Source organism: Schistocerca gregaria, chromosome 2 (assembly GCF_023897955.1).
Source record: "Schistocerca gregaria isolate iqSchGreg1 chromosome 2, iqSchGreg1.2, whole genome shotgun sequence".
Lineage (NCBI taxonomy): Eukaryota > Metazoa > Arthropoda > Insecta > Orthoptera > Acrididae > Schistocerca > Schistocerca gregaria.
Window position 1 is genome coordinate 62,850,247 of NC_064921.1, and position 20,803 is coordinate 62,871,049.

Sequence of the window (20,803 nt, forward strand, 5' to 3'; positions counted from 1 at the left end):
GAAAGAACGGCCCTACTCGTCGCCAGTTGTGTAGTAACACGTTTCATGTTTCCGCCGCACTTCACCTAGTGTAGACTGGGAACTGTCTGCTAGACCTACCTGATGTGAACTGACTGGGCACAGCCCGTGTTGCCTGAGTTGTTCCGCTGGCAGAGGGCGCGGCCGAATTCACGCGTGCCCTCTGGTGGACGGGACTTTACTTGCGGCAATTACTGTCAATGACGCGCAATGCCGATGTGCGCCTCCAGCGATCTTTCTGGTGGCTACTGCATGTACTGCTAACAGTTCTCGGTTTTACACACACCAGTTCCCATGTGCTTCCATGCGTTTTTTTTTTATAAAAGCCCTAATGGCTGGCAGTGCCCAACAGACACTTTATGCAATGCTGCTCTAATGGCTGGCTGATTTGGATCTACTGTTTTAGGTAGTGTTGCGTCTCTTTCAGGATGGGCTAGTAAAACCGCTTGCTTCAGACTTGTCCTTATCTGTTCAAAGACTTGCTGCATGCAGGGTGTCCAATCTAGATTGTGATGTTTATTGGTAATAGGATCTGTCACCGCTTCTGAGAGTGGTGCTTGTAAAGGAACTGCTCCCAGCAGATGTCGTCAGTAAAAATTTACAGCACCTAAGAACTTTCATAACTGTCGCAAATCCAATGGCCGAGGTGTTTGTTATATAAATTTTGCTTTCTCTCCCAATGGGCGGATCTTGTCTGCTGAAACTGTGTGAACCAGGTACGTTGTGTGGATTTTTCGCAAGTTGCACTTATTTTCATTAATTATCTTCCTGTACCTACACATAGTCTATCAAAAACTACTTTAAGCTGCACCTCATGGAGATTATATGTTGCTGAAAACATCAGTATGTTGTCAAGACAGGCAAAGGTGAAGTCTAATCCTCATAACGCCTCATCAGTGAAACATTGCCACATTTGAGCCACATTTTTAAGGCCAAATGGCATACGTAAAAATTTTAAGAGGCCAAAAGGTGTAATGACAGCTGTCTTCAGTATGTCCGTGTCTGCAACCAGTATTTGATGATACACCCTTTGATAATCCATGATGCTGGAATATTTTGCTCCCACTAGTACATTCATAAAATCACAAATATTGGACAATGGATATCGATTGGGTATTGTGCAAGCATTCAACTCCCTGTAATCACCCAAGGCCTCCAACTTCCATCTTTCTCTCCTTTTTTTTACTAGACATAAAGGTGACTCATGCACTGTCAGATCTTCATATCACTCCTTTTTCTAACATATTTTTGAACTCAGCCTTTGTACACATGAAATTGCTGCTGTCAATCTTCTCACTCTAAAGGAGACTGGAGGGCTTGGTACTGTGTTTATGTGATGAATAATGTTATGTGCCACTGTGGTCGGCATTTGTGTGGGCAGGTCCATACGCTGGTCCACCTCTGTCACTTATACCCAACTGCCTCCTCTTTCTCTGAATTTTCCTAGAAACCCAGTAGCCATTTCTTCTCCTTTCCTGAGTCGAGCCAACCAAACATTGATGGTGTTACTGTATGCATACAGAAAATCTGCTCATAAGGTTGGTCCCAGCATATCCGTCACTACAAATGTGCAATGACAAAGTATTATGAAAACCTAAATTCACATCTTTGCTGCAACCGCCATACGTTGTTTGCTGCTGTGAGGTGAACAAACAAACTGTCCTTAAGTTACATACCTCTGTCTGTTGGCGATGTGCTTACGTCAGACCCAGTGTCTACCAGATAATAACATAAAGTTTTCCTGGTGCTCAGCCGTAAGTAGATGAATGGATGCAGTGGCGAAGCAAAATGTTTGTGGACGTGGCTATAGCTGTGTCAGTCTTTCATCAATGCAGCTTACAGTGACAGCTGTTTCTTGTGGTTGTGTTGCAAGTTGTCAACCTAGCTTTGTCACCTCAATCTTCGGAAGACACCACAGTAACACCATCTGGGGTAAAAGAATTTGCATCATTCTCCCTCCCATCTCACAAAGGTGGGCATACACAACTCATTACCATACTACCACCATATCATTGTCGCATGCTCCCCTTCACTTACAAACTAAACACCCATCACAGAACTTAACAAAATGCAGCATAACACCACTACAATAAAATAGTAGCACAGTCATCATATGTTTTACTCATAAAACTGCTTCATTTATCATGCCCTGCTGATATATCTAGATTTAGATGCAGATATCTATTGGTGTAATCTGGGTGCTCCAGGTACTCTGCATACATCTTGCTTGTCAACTCCCATTTTTTCCCTTCCCTTCACTGGTAACTACACTGGTATTTATGGCAGAGCATCCACAGTTCTCTTAAGCTTGATGCACCCTACATGAACAATGGAAGCTTTGTTAATAACTGTAACTTCACATTCGCAAGTGAAGTCATTTCTATGACTTGATATACCCTTTGGTCTACAGGGATTCACTAGGATAACCCATTGACTGATTTTGTACTCAGGTAATTTGTCAACATTTTGTCCCACTTGTTCTTGACATTTGAGCGGTATCATATTTACTTTTTTCGTCCATTTCCAAACCTCCCATAATGGCCTCAAAAACTTCACCATCTTCCCATTTTTTCCTAATTTTACACTTATTCACTTCAAAAGGTGTTGCTATCTTTCTACTGTATAACAACTTTGTATAGTGAAAGTCCAATGCTACTGTGTACTTTAGAAGTGCAAGCAACTGTGACCTATGGCTGGTAAACATCCTAATCATTGTAGTGGCTGTATATATAACAACTTGACATCTTGGCAACAGTATGATGTACACATTCCCTTCTCCCATTTGACAGAGGCCCGGTGGGAGTGTGAAAAGGTGTAGTTCTGAGCTTCTGCATCTGCAATAGATAGCATCATAACTGTTCAATCAACTCAAAATAAAGTTGGTGCCATGGTCTGTAATTATTGTCCTGAATACCAAACTTCAGTAACCAGTTGTTTACCGTAGTCTGTGCCACTTTATTCACTTGTTGCTTCATGATTGCAGTCGTCATGACATAATTTGAAAAGTGGTCTATGGTGGTTGACACATTGCGGTTACCTGCCAGTTTTATGTTGAACAGACCCAAAATGTCCATTCCCACCATTTAAAATTATTTTGATGCCTCTGGTAATCTCTCTGGTACTCATTGATAACTCATATCAGCATATTGTGCACGGGGGACACTTTTCCTCGCATACTGGTCGACATCCTGCCTCTGTGTCCCCTGCCAGTGTTGCTCAGCTGTTCAATCATTAGTTATCCTTTGCTCTCTGGTACCTGTTAATGCACGGTCATGTACTTCCATCAACACTTTGGCATTCAAAGCTGAAGATATCACAATACGTGGCTTGCACTTCATTCATTCTACACAATAGCCCCTTGTGCATCGCAAATTGTGCCTGTGTGCTAAATAACTGGCAGTCTTTGTCAACAATCTGCACTTCTTGCCACACAGCTAAGTTTCTGCCAATCTTTCCGTGCAAGCCATCAACATTGCTGTTTTTACTGCTGCATCTTGTAATAGAATTCACTAAGTTTTAAAGCACAGTGTGTTAATCAACTCAAAGGATCTTCAATTCCTGTAAACCACTTTAATGCTGCATAGTCCATGATAAAGTTGTATTTCCCACCTATAGGTAACAACAGAAATACATAATACCATGTATAACACTCGCCGTATCTTTCTCTGTGGTTTTGTAATTCCATTCACCTTTATTCAACTATCTCAATGCATGTGTGCTACTGGGTGTTCCCTGTTTCATGTGTGCTAACTTAGAATATATCCAATTGCGTGATTGCTTGTGTCACAGGAAAGGGTAGATTCCTTCTCATAATTTGCAAATATTAATATTCGCTGGTCTTTAATGCTTCTTTCTATTTCTCAAATGTGGTCTGACAGTTGACTACTGAAATTCCACACTTTTTTCAACAAGTGAGTTGAGTTGACTGACTAGCAATTTCAGCATAATGAATTTTCTATACTAATAACACAGTCTTAGAAATGATTGAATTTGCCTGTTGTTTGTGGCGGTAAGAAATCGGGGACAGCACATAATCTTGTGTCAGCCTTGATGCCATCTTGGCTAATCACATGACCTAAATAGTTTACCTCCATGGATGTAAAGCAACATTTTTCAATACTTAATGTTAAACCTGCCGAACACAACCTCTTGAACACTTCCTCCAGTCACTGGGCATATACCTTTAGATCTTTAGAAGACACAGTATCTTCATCTAAATGGAGTGTATACTGCCATGGCTTTAATCTCCTTAGTGCTCCATTCAGAAACCTCTGCAATGTGGCTGGCTGATGTCTTTTGGAACCCGAATGGCGCCTGTGTATACTGATTGTGACCTCATGGAATGGTAAATGCAATCTGCGGCCAATCGTCTGGAACCAAATCTAATCCATGATATCCACTCTTCAACTCCATTGTGGAAAAGTATTTACATTGACCTAGGTTTTCCAAAGTTTCTTTTATGTTCAGCGTAGGATATGCATCGTTGATTGTTCTTGTGAGTAGGTATTTTTAATCACAACAAAATTTGTATTTCTTTGGGACAACAGTGATGGGTGCTCCCCCTAGACTATCACTCTTAGTATGGCATCAGCTAATTACTGATTTATGAATTTTTCTTATAGGTTGGAGACGTTTGAGTATTCTGTACAGCTTTCTGTTGACTGGGGGTTATTCTGCATCTGAATATTTTGTTAAGTCATGGGTGTCAATGGTATTGGGCCACTGGGATTGACAAATCTGCAAATCTTACTGATACAGTTTCCATAGCAGACATCCTTTCCTTTTAAATGCTTTACCTCATTGTGTAATGCAGATGCATTGGTGATTTACTTGTGGCAAATGTTCCCACTCGACCTATCCAAATCATCCCCATCTAGGATGTTCAAATTGGCAATCAGTAGGCATCTTGACTGATTTTCTTTGTCAGACCCAGAATTATCTACACTCATCGGAACTATGTAATGTCCATTTCCTGTGTGCTTGCCACGTTTCTACACAGAAAACAGTGCAAAGTATCCAGTTCGTCATTAAGTTCTAATGGCTCTATAACACACAACACACTGTCCGTTAGATCAGTATCAACAATCACCCACAGTAATTTTCCTGTACCTTTTGGTACTTTTCATGCGAATTGAGCTTTAATGAATGTGTGTGCAATTTATTCGCTTCCACTTTCATGATCATGATCCTTGTGACACTGTATCACTTGCAGCGGTTGTCCCCAGCCTAAAACATCCCACTGAGATCGAACGTATGCTGGGATATATCACCTTTTTCTTGATGCTTATTAAGAAAATCCAGCCCGAGGTTGTGCTATCCCTCACTTACAAGGGGTAATACTTCCATGTAATACTGGAAATACAGAAATTTATCTGTACTGACCTGAATGATACAAAATCATTGTCCTTACTCCACATAACCCACTTTGTGGAGACTTCTGCCTTCCCAGGAGGTCTGGACTAGTTACTGAAATATAAGCCCCTGTGTCCAATAAATACCTATGTTCCATTCTGTTTACCATCCCAGCCAGGCTTCAATCTGCCATTGCAGATGCTTTTTCAGTGTTCTGTTTTACTGGAAGTGATGTCTAGCAGTTGAGGAATTCCTGATGGTGTTTAATAAGCACTTGCCATGATGCCATCCACTGTGCTTTTTACTTGACAGACTCGTGTCCAATGCCCCACCATGCTAACTTCATAACATTGCGGTTAGCAGCATCGTTTCCGAACATGACCCGAACTTCCATGCGTATAGCATTTTACCTCTGAGGAAAAAACTTTACGCTTATGCTGCCCCCGAGTCACTATGTCCACCTACTCAAGTTGTGTAACAGCCTTAATGCCAGCAGTCCAGTCCTTTTGATTTTCCATCCGTATTATCATCAACATTTTGGCTGGAAGTCTCCTCAAAAATACATCTAATGCCCTTTGTTCTGCCTCTTGTAGAATAATTTTACCTGCCTCTTCATTCTGCGTCAGTTCATAGGTATGTCCATTGATTTTTCTGATTGTTTCTAAGAATGCCTGCACCAATTTGTTTCATTTCTGAGACATTTCATTAAGTTATTCTATGAAGAGTCTTCACTATTCTGTTTGCAGTACCACTGATAGTCCCGTTCTAAGTTGTTCAAATGTGTGCACTTTATTTAACCCCACAAGCTACATGGCATACACCTTTGTATCACATACTACTCATAACTTAACCGTAAGCAAATGTACATCGCCTGGCCAATTACCCAGACTAGCAGCAACTTCCAGGTTGTCAGTAAACATTAACACATCCTTAGTTGTAGTCAGTATTCTTCTGGATCTTGACTGCATTGTCAGTGTGTAAAACTTCTGCTATTGTAAGTGTCCTTCCTCACAATATTATTTTCACTAACTGCTGAATGAGAAAAGTTTGGTTCTTACATACTGGCGGAAGAGGCTGTTACCAAACTCTGATTGGCTATTCAGGATGAAGAGGAGTGGTGTTAGACATCGCGTATTGGTGTTTTTATTACTTCATTTCATTGGTGGAAGTAAGGGTTCTTGATTGGTGTTTGCTTTATTGCATGCCACTGGTGGAAATAGGCAAATGGAAAATAGGGCGGCAGTTGTGACTTAACATTTCACTTGTCGACTAGTGCCAGCTGAGGCATGCCGGTACTCTGTGTACCTTCAGCCCCTGTGGTCTCCGGCACACCTGTGTTTGTTACTTTGCATGAGTTTTTGTACTGTAGCACTGTTACTCTTGGCAACCGAGATGCCAGAAGTTGGTACCCATCCTCTTTATTCATGTTGGTGGGCCACTTGGCTGTTTCTAATTTTCCTCCTGAAGGCAAGAGGCTCTTTTAACAGTATTCAATCTGTTTGCCTCACTCATCATGGTGTTCTGCCACCAATGACTTGATGTGTTTTCTTAGTTGGGTATATCTTTCGTGTTCAGATACCTATGTTTTGATGGTCCAGAATGCTGGCTCCAGTATTTTGATGAAACCTTCATTACCTGGCCACATAGAGAAGAAGAGCTACAGAACTTCCACCAACACCTCTGTCAGCAGCACAGCAGAATCCAGTTCACTACAGCCAGAGAAAGGAATGGAAATTTACCGAAAGCCTGATGGTATATTGGCCATGGAATATATAGAAAGCCCACCAGTATAGACAGGTACCTCCACCAACCACCACACTGTCCAGGAGAAATCCGCCCTGCACACTTTAACCAAGAGCGTCCCATGATCAGCGAAGGAGGAGGTCTGAAGGCTGAACTAAAAAACCTCGGGTCCATTGTTGGAGCCAGTGGCTATGGGATGAAGATGTTAGATAAAACTACAGTGGCAAAGGATGAATGCACACATAACTGGCACTGCCTACTTACACAGTAATTTATGACCCATTAAATTACAGTATTGCTATCTGACTGCCTGCAGATAATATGCTTTACAATTCCCCTTGAACTGTGAAAACTTCACAGGTCCATCTGCTTTTGTGAATTACACCATCAGATTTCTGTGCTCGTCCTGTGTAATTTATCATGGCCGTGGACAAAAAAAAGTAAAAAAAGATGACTAAAATAAAAACTCATCCACCAAAACCATACTGCCAACTGCACACGGCAGCCAGAGACACTGTCCTGGTCATTTACCTTTAGTGTCACCACCTACAGTGGCTGGTATGGTTTGCTGCCATTGTGGGTGATGGAACAGGGCAATGGTAGGTCAGGATGCTGGTAGTCCACCACACAGAGCGGGGTAGCAGTGAGTGGTTTCCTGGTAGTTGAATGATGTATTGTCAAGAAAACAGTCTTGTTAAATCATTCATTTATTACTCAGTGTTACACTAGTTGTGAGAATGTCCAGAGAGGTTAATGCCTGCAAGACATAAGCTGTAAACAGTTGGCAAGGAATGTACTATGGTTAGCACGAGGGTAATGGTCATAGGCTGCCAGCAGTTTTGCGCAGGCAATGATGCCATCAGCAAGGCAAGTCCGCTGACACCAACAAACAGTGTCCCACAATGGCAGCCTTGCTACCTAGCGACAGCCAAGCAGCTCCATATGAGGCCATGGCGTGTGAGATCATGTTGTAGACCCATTGTAGAAGAGACAGCTCCCAACCTTAAGTGTCTACCCATACAAGCAGGAAGGAGTTTTCTTGCGCAAGTTATGATGGATGAGTGGCTGCATGGCCCTAGTCTTGAGCTGTAGACTTCCGAGGTAGCAGGCCAACAGCATTAGACTCGGCATGAACAGCAGTGCTGCAGTTGGCAATGGCTAAATTTGGAGAGAAAAACCTGTAGTACTGTGGAGACTCGTGGACAGCTGTAGGTCTCTCCTTGGCACTGGGTGCTGGCAAACTGCAGTACCTCTGACTATAAATGAAGAATATTTATGCAGTCCTGGCATGTGCTCATTTTGCTAAGACACTGAGTTCTACCATAAGTCACAACAGAACTATTGTGCGGACATGAAGTAATCAGGCCATCCACTCTATGTTGGTGCTGCCTTTCTGCTGTGTCAATACTATTCCACTTGTGCTCTGTATGCTTAGTGACAACACAAGGCAGCCATCTTGCCACCTAGGCAACAATGCTCACTGCATCAGCAGGAATCTCCTGAGGTAACTTTGCTCGGTCAGCCCTACTTGACCTGGGGAAGGATGGTGAGGCCAGATTGCAGGTAAGTAATTCCTGGAAGATGACCAGAGGGTGGTTAGGTCAAATGATGATGATGATGATGATGATGATGATGATGATGATGATTGGATTGTGGGGCACTCAACTGCATGGTTATCAGTGCCCTTACAAATTCCCAACCTGTGCTCAGTCCAATCTCGCCACTTTCATGAATGGTGATGAAATAATGAGGACAACACAAACACCCAGTCATCTCAAGACAGGGAAAATACCTGACCCCCCTGGGAACCAAACACGGGACCCCGTGCTCAGGAAGCGAGAACACGCAAGATCTGAATTTGGAATGTGTTGGTAGGGAATTTTTGGTGGATGTGGCAATTTGAAAGGGTCTGCTAGGCAGGGTCTGGATGCTGTAAGTGATTGATGAGGAGGAACTCTTTGGGTTGGATAGTTTGCTGCCTTACCTCAGATGCATATATGACATGTCAGTATTATTTTTTGGATCTACTGACACACAGGATGAGTCAGAACATTCAAGACAACTTTCTGAACATTCAGAATCAAGAGTGGAAAATATGTGATAGATGCCAGGAGAAGTGAGAATTTGAGGCAACGGTAAAGCATACACAGCATCCGCAGATGTCTGTCTCACTATAACGCAGATGAATCTTGCCGTTATATGTTAAGGCACAATTTGAGAGCCAAAACTATCCTAGTTAGTCATGAGCTCTGTTCATCATTTAATCTGTACACATAATACTGGAAATTTCCACTGTAATAAAAGTTATGGAAGGGGTAACATCAACTACTCATCACATAAATGAAGTGTTGACAACAGGGCACTAACAAGACTGAAGTAGAATCTTCCTGGCATATTAAAACTGAGTGTCAGACTGGGACTCTGAACTGACATCTTTGCCTTTCGTGGACAAGCACTCTACCAACTGACCTATCCAAGCACAACTCACAACTTGCTTTACTTCTGCCAGTGCCTCATCTTTTACCTCCCAAACTTCACAGAAGTTATCCTGCACACTGCTGAGGATTGCTTCCAGAATGAATTTTCACTTTGAAGCAGAGTCTGCACTGATTTGGAACTTCCTGGCAGATTAAAACTGCATGCTGGACCAGTCCTTAAAACTGTGCCTTTCATTCTAAAGACTTCAGTTGTTGCTAAGCTTTCATACAGTGTCCACTCTCAAAGATAACATTGGTTAGTATTACACATTTATGTCCTGGATCATATGGCAAAAAAATGGATGAGCCAATAATCCTATTGCACATTAAAATCTATCCCTAAGCAGCTTAGAGGCAGCTTCTAAAACTGTTTCAATGTTTGTATTGTTTTCAGATAAAATTGGTATCAAACCCTCAAGAAATTTGAAGGCCCCACACTTGATAACAAATAAAACAAATTTGTCAAAATAAAATACACAGATATAGATACTTTGCGTGCATCGCATGCTGGTGGGCCCTCATTTAAAAATGTAGCCATCAGTAAAGGAGCAGTGCATTATTCTGACTCTGACAAGCACAACATTCTCTCATCTCTATCACAGGCAGGGCAAGCACCTTGGTCAAATGTTACTTAGAATATAAAACACAGGCCGCTGATTATTAGTGAAACATACTACTGTCTGACAAGGCACCCATCTCATTGTTCCTCCTGACAACAGAATGTGATAATGAATGCAGAATGCTCAAAGACAGATAGGCATGGATGCTTGGATCTTGTCATTAATGTAAATCTATAATGGCTTTGTGGTCAGTGTCATGGATTTCTATTTTGTTGTAGTTTTAAAATCATTCATAAGTTGTCAGTGTTTCCCTCAAATGTCATCAGCACTGCTCCTCATTTAATGTTTCATCTTTGTAAACAGATTTCTGTCCCTCTCACCACTGAACACATCGACCTTTCCTTTTATCCAATTCCCTTCCGTTCCCTCAGAATATGGCCTCTGTTATTTTGTCATACATCAAAACTGTTTATCTTCCCGCAAAAAAGGATTTACATCATTTCTCACATATGTGTTACGAGGGTGGCCTGAAAAGTTCTCGGATTGGAATAGAAAAAAAAGTACTTACATCACTTGAACTTTTTAATTTTTCAATGTAATCTCCTTATAGATTAATGCACTCGGTCCAACGATGTTCCAGTGCCTTGACCCCCTTTCAAAAATCAGTTTCCTCCAGGCCTCAAGAAAAATTTTCAGTTTTGGGAAGACATGAGAGTCTGACAGAGCTATATCAGTTGAATAAGGTTGGTGTCGCAGCAATTCAGACCTTAGTTCATGTAATTTTGCCATGGTGACGGCACGTGTGTGGGCGCACATTGTCTTGATGGATGGTAACTTTCTTCTTTGCTAATCCTGGCCTTTTTTCGTGTTTCTTTTGTTGCAATTTGCCCAGGAGGTTAGCATAGTATTCTCCAATAATTGTTTTCCCAGTGGCAAGATAATCCCATTCACATCCGGAATACTAATGCCAGTTGTTTTGTCTCTGGGGGTATAGTAGTGTACCCAAGTTTCATCTGTGGTCACAAACCAAAGCTAAAAATCTTATTTGTTTTTCCTGAAACAAGCCAAACATTGTTCCGATATGTCTATTCTTCAGTTAAAATGTGATATATCCTTACAGATGACATCTGGCAAGTGTGAGCAATTTCACACACTGGTCCTCCATGACAATTTTGTGCACTTTTGCGATGGTTTCTGGAGTAGTGACAACCTCGGCCGATCACTGCTTGGATCATCTTCTAAAATTCTTCTTAAATTCAATTGTCCACATGGCAACATTTGACTATGAAGGAACAGACTCCCTCAGTGTATTCTGGAAATCAGCATGCATATCCTTTGCTTTCATACCTTTCCTTACGAAGTAGTTAATCACTGCTCGAATCTCGAGATTATATAAACTTCCACATGGGAAAAATATATTAAAAACAAAGATTCCAAGACTTACCAAGCGGGAAAGCGCCAGTGGACAGGCACAATAAAATAACACACAAAATTTCTAGCTTTCGCAACCAACGGTTGCTTCTTCAGGAAAGAGGGAAGGAGAGGGAAAGACGAAAGGATGCGGTTTTTAAGGGAGAGGGTAAGAGTCATTCCAATCCCGGGAGCGGAAAGACTTACCTTAGGGGGAAAAAAAGGATAGGTATATACGCGCCCACACACACACCCATCCATCCATATATAGACACAAGCAGACATATTTAAAGGCAAAGAGTTTGGGCAGAGATGTCAGTCGAGGCAGAAGTGCAGAGGCAAAGATGATGTTGAATGACAGGTGAGGTATGAGTGGCGGCAACTTGAAATTAGCGGAGATTGAGGCCTGGTGGATAACGAGAAGAGAGGATATATTGAATGGCAAGTTCCCATCTCCAGAGTTCGGATGGGTTGGTGTTGGTGGGAAGTATCCAGATAACCTGGACGGTGTAACACTGTGCCAAGATGTGCTGGCCGTGCACCAAGGCATGTTGAGCCACAGGGTGATCCTCATTACCAACAAACACTGTCTGCCGGTGTCCATTCATGCGAATGGACAGTTTGTTGCTGGTCATTCCCACATAGAAAGCGTCACAGTGTAGGCAGGTCAGTTGGTAAATCACGTGGGTGCTTTCACACATGGCTCTTCCTTTGATCGTGTACACCTTCCGGGTTACAGGACTGGAGTAGGTGGTGGTGGGAGGGTGCATAGGACAGGTTTTACACTGGGGGCAGTTACAAGGGTAGGAGCCAGAGGGTAGGGAAGGTGGTTTGGGGATTTCATAGGGATGAACCAAGAGGTTACGAAGGTTAGGTGGACAGCGGTAAGACACTCTTGGTGGAGTGTGCTCGTGCGCGCGTGTGCTCGTGTGCTCGTGCGTGTGCTCGTGCGCGCGCGCACGAGAGTATATACCTATCCTTTTTTCCCCCTAAGGTAAGTCTTTCTGCTCCCGGGATTGGAATGACTCCTTACCCTCTCCCTTAAAACCCACATCCTTTCATCTTTCCTTTTCCTTCCCTCTTTCCTGACGAAGCAGCTGCCGGTTGTGAAAGCTCGAAATTTTGTGTGTATGTGTTTGTCTGTTACTTTATTATGCCTGTCTACCGGCGCTTTCGCGCTTGGTAAGTCTTGGAATCTTTGTTTTTAATATATTTTTCCCATGTGAAAGTTTCTTTCTAATATATATATTCCATCTTTGCAAATCACTATACAGGAACAACAGAACCATATCACCACAACAGCTCTCTTCCAAGAGCACTGGCGTGGCACGTGTTTACAGGCAACAGTTCAATGAACATCACGTGAACAACTTGTTGCACTAGTGCTGACCTCTTCACGTGATTCTGAGAACTTTTCAAACCATCCTCGTACTAATTTAGAGGAAATCTGAAATTTTCGTCTCTGAGGAGGAGGAGAACAAGCAGAGGGAGATACATATTGAATAACCTAATTCACTGTGATGCATTTTCAGGTCAAAACTGGGGCACAATGCAGCATTTCTTCAGTTACCCATTGGTGCAGAATCTGATACAAAAGGAATTGTAGATCTTATAGAAAGGAAGGCTCTGTATTTCGAAGGACAGCATGGGTAGGTATTATTTTAGTTTATGCCAATATAATGAAAAATGTGCCATTACTGTTTTTTTTTCTTTATTTCTTTCAGTTGTGTTTTCAAAAATACATTGAATTGTTTGTCAATTTTCAGGGAAGCTGTGAGAGAAGATGAAGTGCCACAAAGCATGAGAGCAGAATGTGAGGACAGACGGCAAGAATTAATTGAACATGTTTCAAATGCAGATGATGTTCTTGGTGAAATGTTTCTTGGTAATTTTTATTTAACATGTTGATATGTTCTTTCAAACGCTACCTCCTTTAAGGCATATTTATTTTTGAATATTTTATGAAAACTCACAGAGGAAAAGACTCCATCAGAAGCTGATTTGAAAGCTGCTATACGCCGTGCATGTCTGCGTCGTTCATTCACACCTGTTATGGTTGGAACAGCATTAAAGAACAAAGGTGTTCAGCCACTCTTGGATGGTGTAGTTGACTATCTGCCAAACCCAGGAGAAGTACAAAATGTGGCACTAAGAGAAGAGGAGGGGTAAGTTACTTCATGTAAAATATGGTAGCATCATAACATTACTCATAGCTATACAACAAAAATATTAAATTTGCAGTGTTTTCATTTTAGAAAGAAGCAAGAAAAAATCATTTTAAGTCCTGTGAGAGATGGAAGCACTCCATTTGTTGCACTTGCATTTAAACTAGAAGCAGGAAGATATGGTCAGCTGACATATCTAAGATGTTACCAAGGAATGCTGAAGAAAGGAGACACTATATTCAATGCCAGGACAAATAAAAAGGTAAGGTATAATTCTGTAACATATCGTGAGCTGATTAATATGTTTAAACAACTATGGTAAGTTTGAATTCAACAGAAGTAGAGATTTTATCCAACTAAATCAGAGAACCTACACACACACACACACACACACACACACACACACACACACACACACACACTTATTTTTGCCTTCATTACCAGTTATTCAGTTAAGGCTGCTAGAACTAAGACATATTCCACATTAAAAATGCAAAAAGAGACACATGTAGGAAAGCACACACAACTGATAAGGAACAGTTCACAGGGTCGTACAGTGTGAAGAATATTCTGAAATTACTAGCTATAACTGCTTACAGGTGCAAGCAAATGTGTGGACCAACAGTTGTACATAGTCTGGTTTTGTAATGAGGTTATGTAATGTACTTTCTGATATTAGATACTTGACTGCTCATTAGACTACTCTTAACAGACCTCACCCAGTATCAGCAGTCAGCCTCCTGAAGAGGAAATTTTAGCATACATCACACATTTACCTCATGTGACCTACTTGTCTTTCACTCATTGTAACACAAAGATATCTTAAAGGTGCTATGCTTTTTTCTTAGCAGTTTCTCACTTGATGTAGCCTTTTTTTTCTGAAAACACCTCTTTACCCTTTTTGAGTATGTGTCAGCAATGGGCTTCATTTGTAAGAGTCACAGTCCATCTACCACTGAGGTGAGACAAACATAACACTACTATTCAGTAAAAAATAAAATAAAAGCACCCAGAATGACAAGGTCTGGATATGGTTTGTAGTAAAGTACTTATTGAGAAGACACAATGGCCTTCACAAAGAGACACAGCTGTTTTCATTCCCCAACCCGAGATTTTGTTCTGTGTTTGATGTGACCATGTCATCAATTGGTATTTAAGATCAAGGCTCTGTATATTTATGCTACATGGTTTGACAATGTAAAAGTAAAGTCTAACACTGAAATTAGGAAGTGTATTCAATAAAAAATAACTATCAAAAAATTTATTTCGATCCAAATATGGGTACTGAACTGTAATTAAATGATCAGTTTCAGTGCCATAGCATTAGATGGACAAAGTGTGTTTCAGGTACTATGTTCATAAAGAAATCCTAAATGCGTAAACTCTATATTTGTAACTACTAAAATATAATAATAATAATATAATATCAGGCATTTTGTCATTAAGAACCTAAACTAGATGTAACCTTATCAGTCAAAATATTACAACGGTAGCCACCTTGCGGGTCCAGGGGTTAGAATAGGGCTGAGGTATTCTTGCCTGTCGTAAGAGGTGACTAACATGAGTCTTGCACTTTCCGGCCCTATAGTTTGACCTGTCACTTCCTAAATTCTACAGAAGTGTGGGCCATATGGGGAAGTACGTCTTACGTGGTGCATGAGTCATCCATAGAAGCCCTTAGATTCGATCTCCTGAATCTCTTGTCATGGCTTTGCATGTCCACCTGCGACTCAACTATTTGGGCAAGGATACTTTCCAGGGCATGTCATCCTCTTTCCGTTGTCTCCTGTCCTCTTTCGCCCCCATGACAATATTGGATTTCGCTTTACCCAATATCCAGAACGGTAGCTAGTCCGTTGTGGTAGGGCTGTCATGTACCCATTTGGTGGTAATCCCCTGACAACACGGATTGCACTGCTGATGCCTGAGCTATAAACTCCCCACATACGCCAAGGAGTATATTCCTGTCTTCCTGGGGCATCAGGACTCCTGGCAACGGCCATCATGCCAGGTGGCCTTTGCTGTGGCTGTTTGGTGCCCGTAAGGAGAGCCCCTGATTGGAGTGGGTGTCATCAGGGCAGATGACCAGCAATGAAGCGGACTAAGTCATCTCTTGCTGGTGACCAACAGCACCAGCAGTTTCTAAGAACGGCAAGATTGAATACAATGCCGACAGGTGTGACCCTAAATTGTTTCCCTCCCTCACTACACCATGGGAGGAACATAGGACTACGGGATGAAGAGAGCCATATTCGCCTCAGGTTTTAGTCTGCAGCAGAGCTGATGGAGACTCCTTTTGACCTTTGAAGCCTCAGTATTTTGTTGAAGACCTTGAGGATAAGTTTGGAGAGGTGACAGCATTGTCCAAGATGCGAAACAGTGCAGTCTTGATTTAAACAGCATCCCCAGCCCAATCCCGAGCATCACTCGCCTGTGACAAGGTGGGTGATAGTCCTGTTTCCATCATTCCCCATAAAAGCCTCCACATGGTCCAGGGGATTATTTTCCATCGCGATCTCCTCTTGCAGTCTGATGACGAGCTCTGTGCCAATGTAGAACGGCAGGGTTTTCATTTCATCTGGCACGCTTTATGGAGGACCCAAAGACAATAGGGTTGCTGCTGGTGCCTTTATCGTGGCCTTTGAGGGTGATTCATTGCCTGAAAAGGTCAAGGTGATAATTTTAAACCATAAGTCCCTCCCCTGTGTGGTGCTGGAAATTCGGGCACATGTCTTCCTGCTGCTCTTCGAGTGTCACATGTCAAGACTGCGGATGTCCACTGCACCCAGCCCCCCTGCGGGTTCGGGGGTACGAATAGGCCCGCGGTATTCCTGCCTGTCGTAAGAGGTGACTAAAAGGAGTCTTCAAAGTTTCGGCCTTATGTGATGGTCCCCACTTGGGTTTGACCTGCCATTTTCAAAATTTCCGTTGTTAGTGCGTGCCATTTGGGGAAGGACGCCTTACGTGGTGTTTTTCTATTGGTCCATCGTGCACCTCCATATTGCATGCTATCTATTGTCGTGTGGAGGGATTTACACCCCATGTCTTGTGGGTTGCCTCCTTGTCTTGTGCGCAATCCCCTTCTTAGCGCCCACGGCAACTGTGGACCCTTTCAACACCTAAAATCCAGCCCGGTAGCCAGTCCGTTGTGGTGGGGTCGTCATGTACCCTCTTGGTGGTAGCCCCCTGACCACGCAAGGATCGCACTACAGATGCCAGAGCTGTTTCCTCCCCATGCATGCCAAGGAGTATGTGCCCATCTTGTCTGGGGCACGGGGACTCCGGGCAATGGGATATCGGCCAGGTACCCGTTGCTTTGGCTGGGTGGCGCCCTTGGGGAGAGCCCTCGTTCGGAGTAGGTGGCATCTGGGCGGATGTGGCGCAATGAAGCGCAATAAATCTCACCAAGCTGGTGGTCGCACTGCCACCAGCGTCTCTAAGCGAGGCAAAATTGAATTCGATGCTGCACAATATGATCCTCAGTCGTTCCCCTCGTTGGCTGCGCCATGGGAGGGACGCAGATCTAGTGCCAAGCAGGAGCCTTATGTACCACAATACCTTGTCTGCAGCAGGACTGATGGTGACTCCTTTCTTTCGACAAAGCCTATGTTTTTTGTGGAACACCTGGAGGATAAGTTTGGGGAAGTGGCGGGTTTGTCTAAAATGAGGAATGGGTCCATCCTCCTCAAGACGGCCTCCCCAGCCCAGTCACGGGCGTTGCTCTTGTGTGATAAGCTGGGAGACGTCCCTGTTACCGTCACTCCCCACAGTAGCTTAAATATGGTCCAGGGGATTATTTACCATCGCGACCTCTTGTTACAGTCCGATGACGAGCTGAGAGCTGACTTGGAACGACGTGGTGTGCATTTTGTCCGTCGTGTGCACAGAGGACCCAAGACCAACAGGGTGGCCACCGGTGCCTTTATCTTGGCCTTCGAGGGTGCTGTATTGCCTGAGAAGGTCAAGGTAATGGTTTACCGTTGTGACGTCAAGCCATACGTCCCTCCCCCGATGCGGTGCTTCCAGTGCTGGAAGTTTGGGCATATGTCCTCCCGTTGCCCATCCAGTGCCACATGTCGAGATTGCGTACGCCCCTCTCATCCCGATTCTCCATGTGCGCCTCCGCCTGTCTGTGTCAACTGTGGGGAACACCACTCTCCATGCTCGCCGGACTGCCCCGTTCTTCATAAGGAGCGGAAGATTATGGAATTTAAGACCCTGGACCGGCTTACTTATCGCGAGGCAAAACTGAAATTTGAAAGGTTGCATCCTGTCCCTCTTCAAACTTCTTATGCTGCAGCTACGTTATCGTCGCCCTCGCGGGCGGCAGTTGTCGCCTCCTCTGTGCCGCCTTCAGTTGGCCCTCGGGGCCGTCCATCACTGTCTGCCCCCCTCGTGTCTGGGGGCAAGCCTTCCTCTGTTGCCCCCTTAGCAGTTGGGGGCAAACCCCCTTCTGTCACTCCCCCCGCACATGCTTCAGGAGTGACATCTGCTCCAAAACCAGGGGGCTCGATCCCTCCCCCTCCCCCTTCTCTGCCGGCGTCGTCTCCGCCAGCGTCGTCTCTGCCGGCTCCTCTCTCGCGGAAGGGGTCCCTCGGGGCCCTCCCTTCTTCCGTTTCTTCTGCTACCCCGCCGGATGTCAGCCAGTGGCTGAAGGTTCATCCACGTGCTGGTCGTAGGGCTTCTGCGTCGTCGTCAGCCTCCGACGCTCCTTCAGAGATACTCTCCCAGCCCTCTAAGCCAAAGGACAGACGCGAGAAGAAGGACCGGAATGTGTCCAAGAAGAAGGACGCTCCGGCAGTTTCAGTACCGCCTGCTGTCAATAGCTCTGGCTCTGGGGATGCGGTGGAGATCCTCGCCTCTGCCGCGGATCTCGCCCTCACGGAACCCTCGGGGACCTCTCCTATGGACACAGCTGACTCTCGCTCGGTGGCGGCCGTTGACTCTGCGGCGCCGTCTGCCTCTTAGTGGACTTAACGCCCTCCCAGTCCCTTCCTGCTTCCATTCTCCAGTGGAATTGCGGCGGTTATTTCCGCCACCTGCCTGAGCTCCGGATGCTTTTGAGTGTTTCCCCTGTTCTGTGCATTGCTCTTCAGGAAACTTGGTTTCCAGCAATTTCGGACCCCTGCCCTTCGCGGTTATCAGGGATACTATAAGAACCGCGCTGACTGTCAACGAGCTTTAGGTGGAGTTTGCCTCTTTGTTCACCACTCTGTCTGTAGCTCACCAGTACCCCTTCTGACGCCTTTAGAGGCAGTCGCTGTCAGGATTGAGCTCTCGCCGGCTATTACTGTTTGCTCTGTTTACGTTCCTCCGTATGGGCAACTCCCCCGACATGTCTTGGCTGCGCTGCTGGCTCAACTCCCGCCGCCATTGCTGCTTCTGGGCGATTTCAATGCCCACAACCCTCTATGGGGTGGGACTGTCTCCGATGACCGTGGTCGCGCTGTGGAGCATGTGTTGGCTCAGCTCGACCTTAGCCTCTTGAACACCGGTGCTCCCACGCATTTCAGTGTGGCCCATGGCTCGTTCTCGGCCATCGATCTCTCTCTTTGCAGCCCCGGACTTGTCCCATCCCTTCACTGGAGAGTTCATCCTGATCTGTGTGGTAGTGACCATTTTCCCATCTATTTGTCACTGCCCCAGTGTCATTCTTCTGGGCGCCTGCCCCGCTGGGCTCTCAACAGGGCTGACTGGCCGGCTTTTACTTCCGCTGCCACCATTGCTTCTCTCCCACAGGGTGACATTGATGAAGTGGTCCGTGTCTTGACCTCGTCAATTATTTCTGCGGCCGAGACTGCCATCCCTCGCTCTTCTGGACTCCCTCGGAGGAAGTCTGTCCCCTGGTGGTCGCCGGAAATTGCTGAGGCTATTCGCGACCGTAGGTGGGCCCTCCAGCGTCATAAGCGGCACCCGTCTCTGGAGACCCTCATCGCCTTTAAGAAGCTCCGTGCCTTGGCCCGTCGTCTTATTGCACGGCGTAAGCAGGAATGCTGGGAGAGGTACATTTCATCCTTGGGCTCCCGTGTCTCCCCGTCGCTCGTGTGGTCCCGCATCCGGCGGATTTATGGATACCAGACCCCTATGGGTGTCCCTGGAATCTCCCTGGACGGCGCTGTCTGCACGGACGCTGCCACCATTGCTGACCACCTTGCCACGCACTTTGCTACGAGCTCTGCGACTGCAACTTACCCTTCTGCCTTTCGCTCTCTAAAGGAGCGCGCCGAGCGGACGCCGTTATCGTTCCACACACGTCGTTCTGAAAAATACAATGCTCCTTTCAGCGAGAGGGAATTCCTCGCTGCCCTCGCCAATTGCCCTGATACAGCGCCAGGACCGGACTGCATCCACGCGCAGATGCTGAAGCATCTCTCCAGGGACTGCCAGAGACACATCCTCACCATCTTTAACCGCACTTGGAGCGAGGGCGTGTTCCCGTCGCAATGGCGAGAGGGTGTTATCGTTCCCATCTTGAAGCCCGGTGCGGACCCTCTGGCGGTGGACGGCTATCGTCCCATTACACTAACCAACGTTTTGTGCAAATTGCTCGAACGTATGGTGGGGCGGCGTTTGTGTTGGGTCCTTGAGTCGCGCGGTCTCCTCGCTCCATCCCAGGGTGGCTTCCGTCAGGGCCGGTCTGCTGCGGACAATTTGGTGCAGCTGGAATCTGCTATCCGTATGGCCTTTTCCCGCCGTCAGCATCTCGTTGCTGTATTTTTTGATCTGCGGAAGGCATATGACACAACATGGAGGCATCACATCCTTGCTACGTTGCGCGAGTGGGATCTTCGTGGTCAGCTTCCAGCTTTTCTTCAAAACATTTTATTGCGCCGCTCTTTCCGGGTGCAAGTCGGTGCCGCCTGTAGTTCATCTTATATACAGGAAAATGGGGTCCCGCAGGGCTCGGTGTTGAGCGTTTCCTTATTTCTAGTGGCCATTAATGGTCTGGCTGCAGCTGTGGGGTCGTCGGTGTCTCCTTCTTTGTATGCCGACGACTTCTGCATCTCATTTAGCTCAACGACTACGGGAGTCGCCGAACGCAGGCTGCAAGCAGCCGTTCGCAAGGCGGCATCATGGG

At 45.1% G+C, this 20,803-nt stretch overlaps 1 protein-coding gene across 1 annotated transcript in view; it reads left to right on the top strand.

Moving 5' to 3' along the window:
• Nucleotides 1-20,803, top strand: part of LOC126336328 (elongation factor G, mitochondrial) — a 92,509-nt gene that overhangs the window by 19,757 nt on the left and 51,949 nt on the right. The window contains exons 5-8 of the mRNA XM_049999892.1: nt 13,093-13,209; nt 13,327-13,445; nt 13,536-13,725; nt 13,816-13,987. Of these exons, the coding sequence (XP_049855849.1) occupies nt 13,093-13,209; nt 13,327-13,445; nt 13,536-13,725; nt 13,816-13,987 (598 nt within the window). The remainder of the gene's footprint in view (nt 1-13,092; nt 13,210-13,326; nt 13,446-13,535; nt 13,726-13,815; nt 13,988-20,803) is intronic.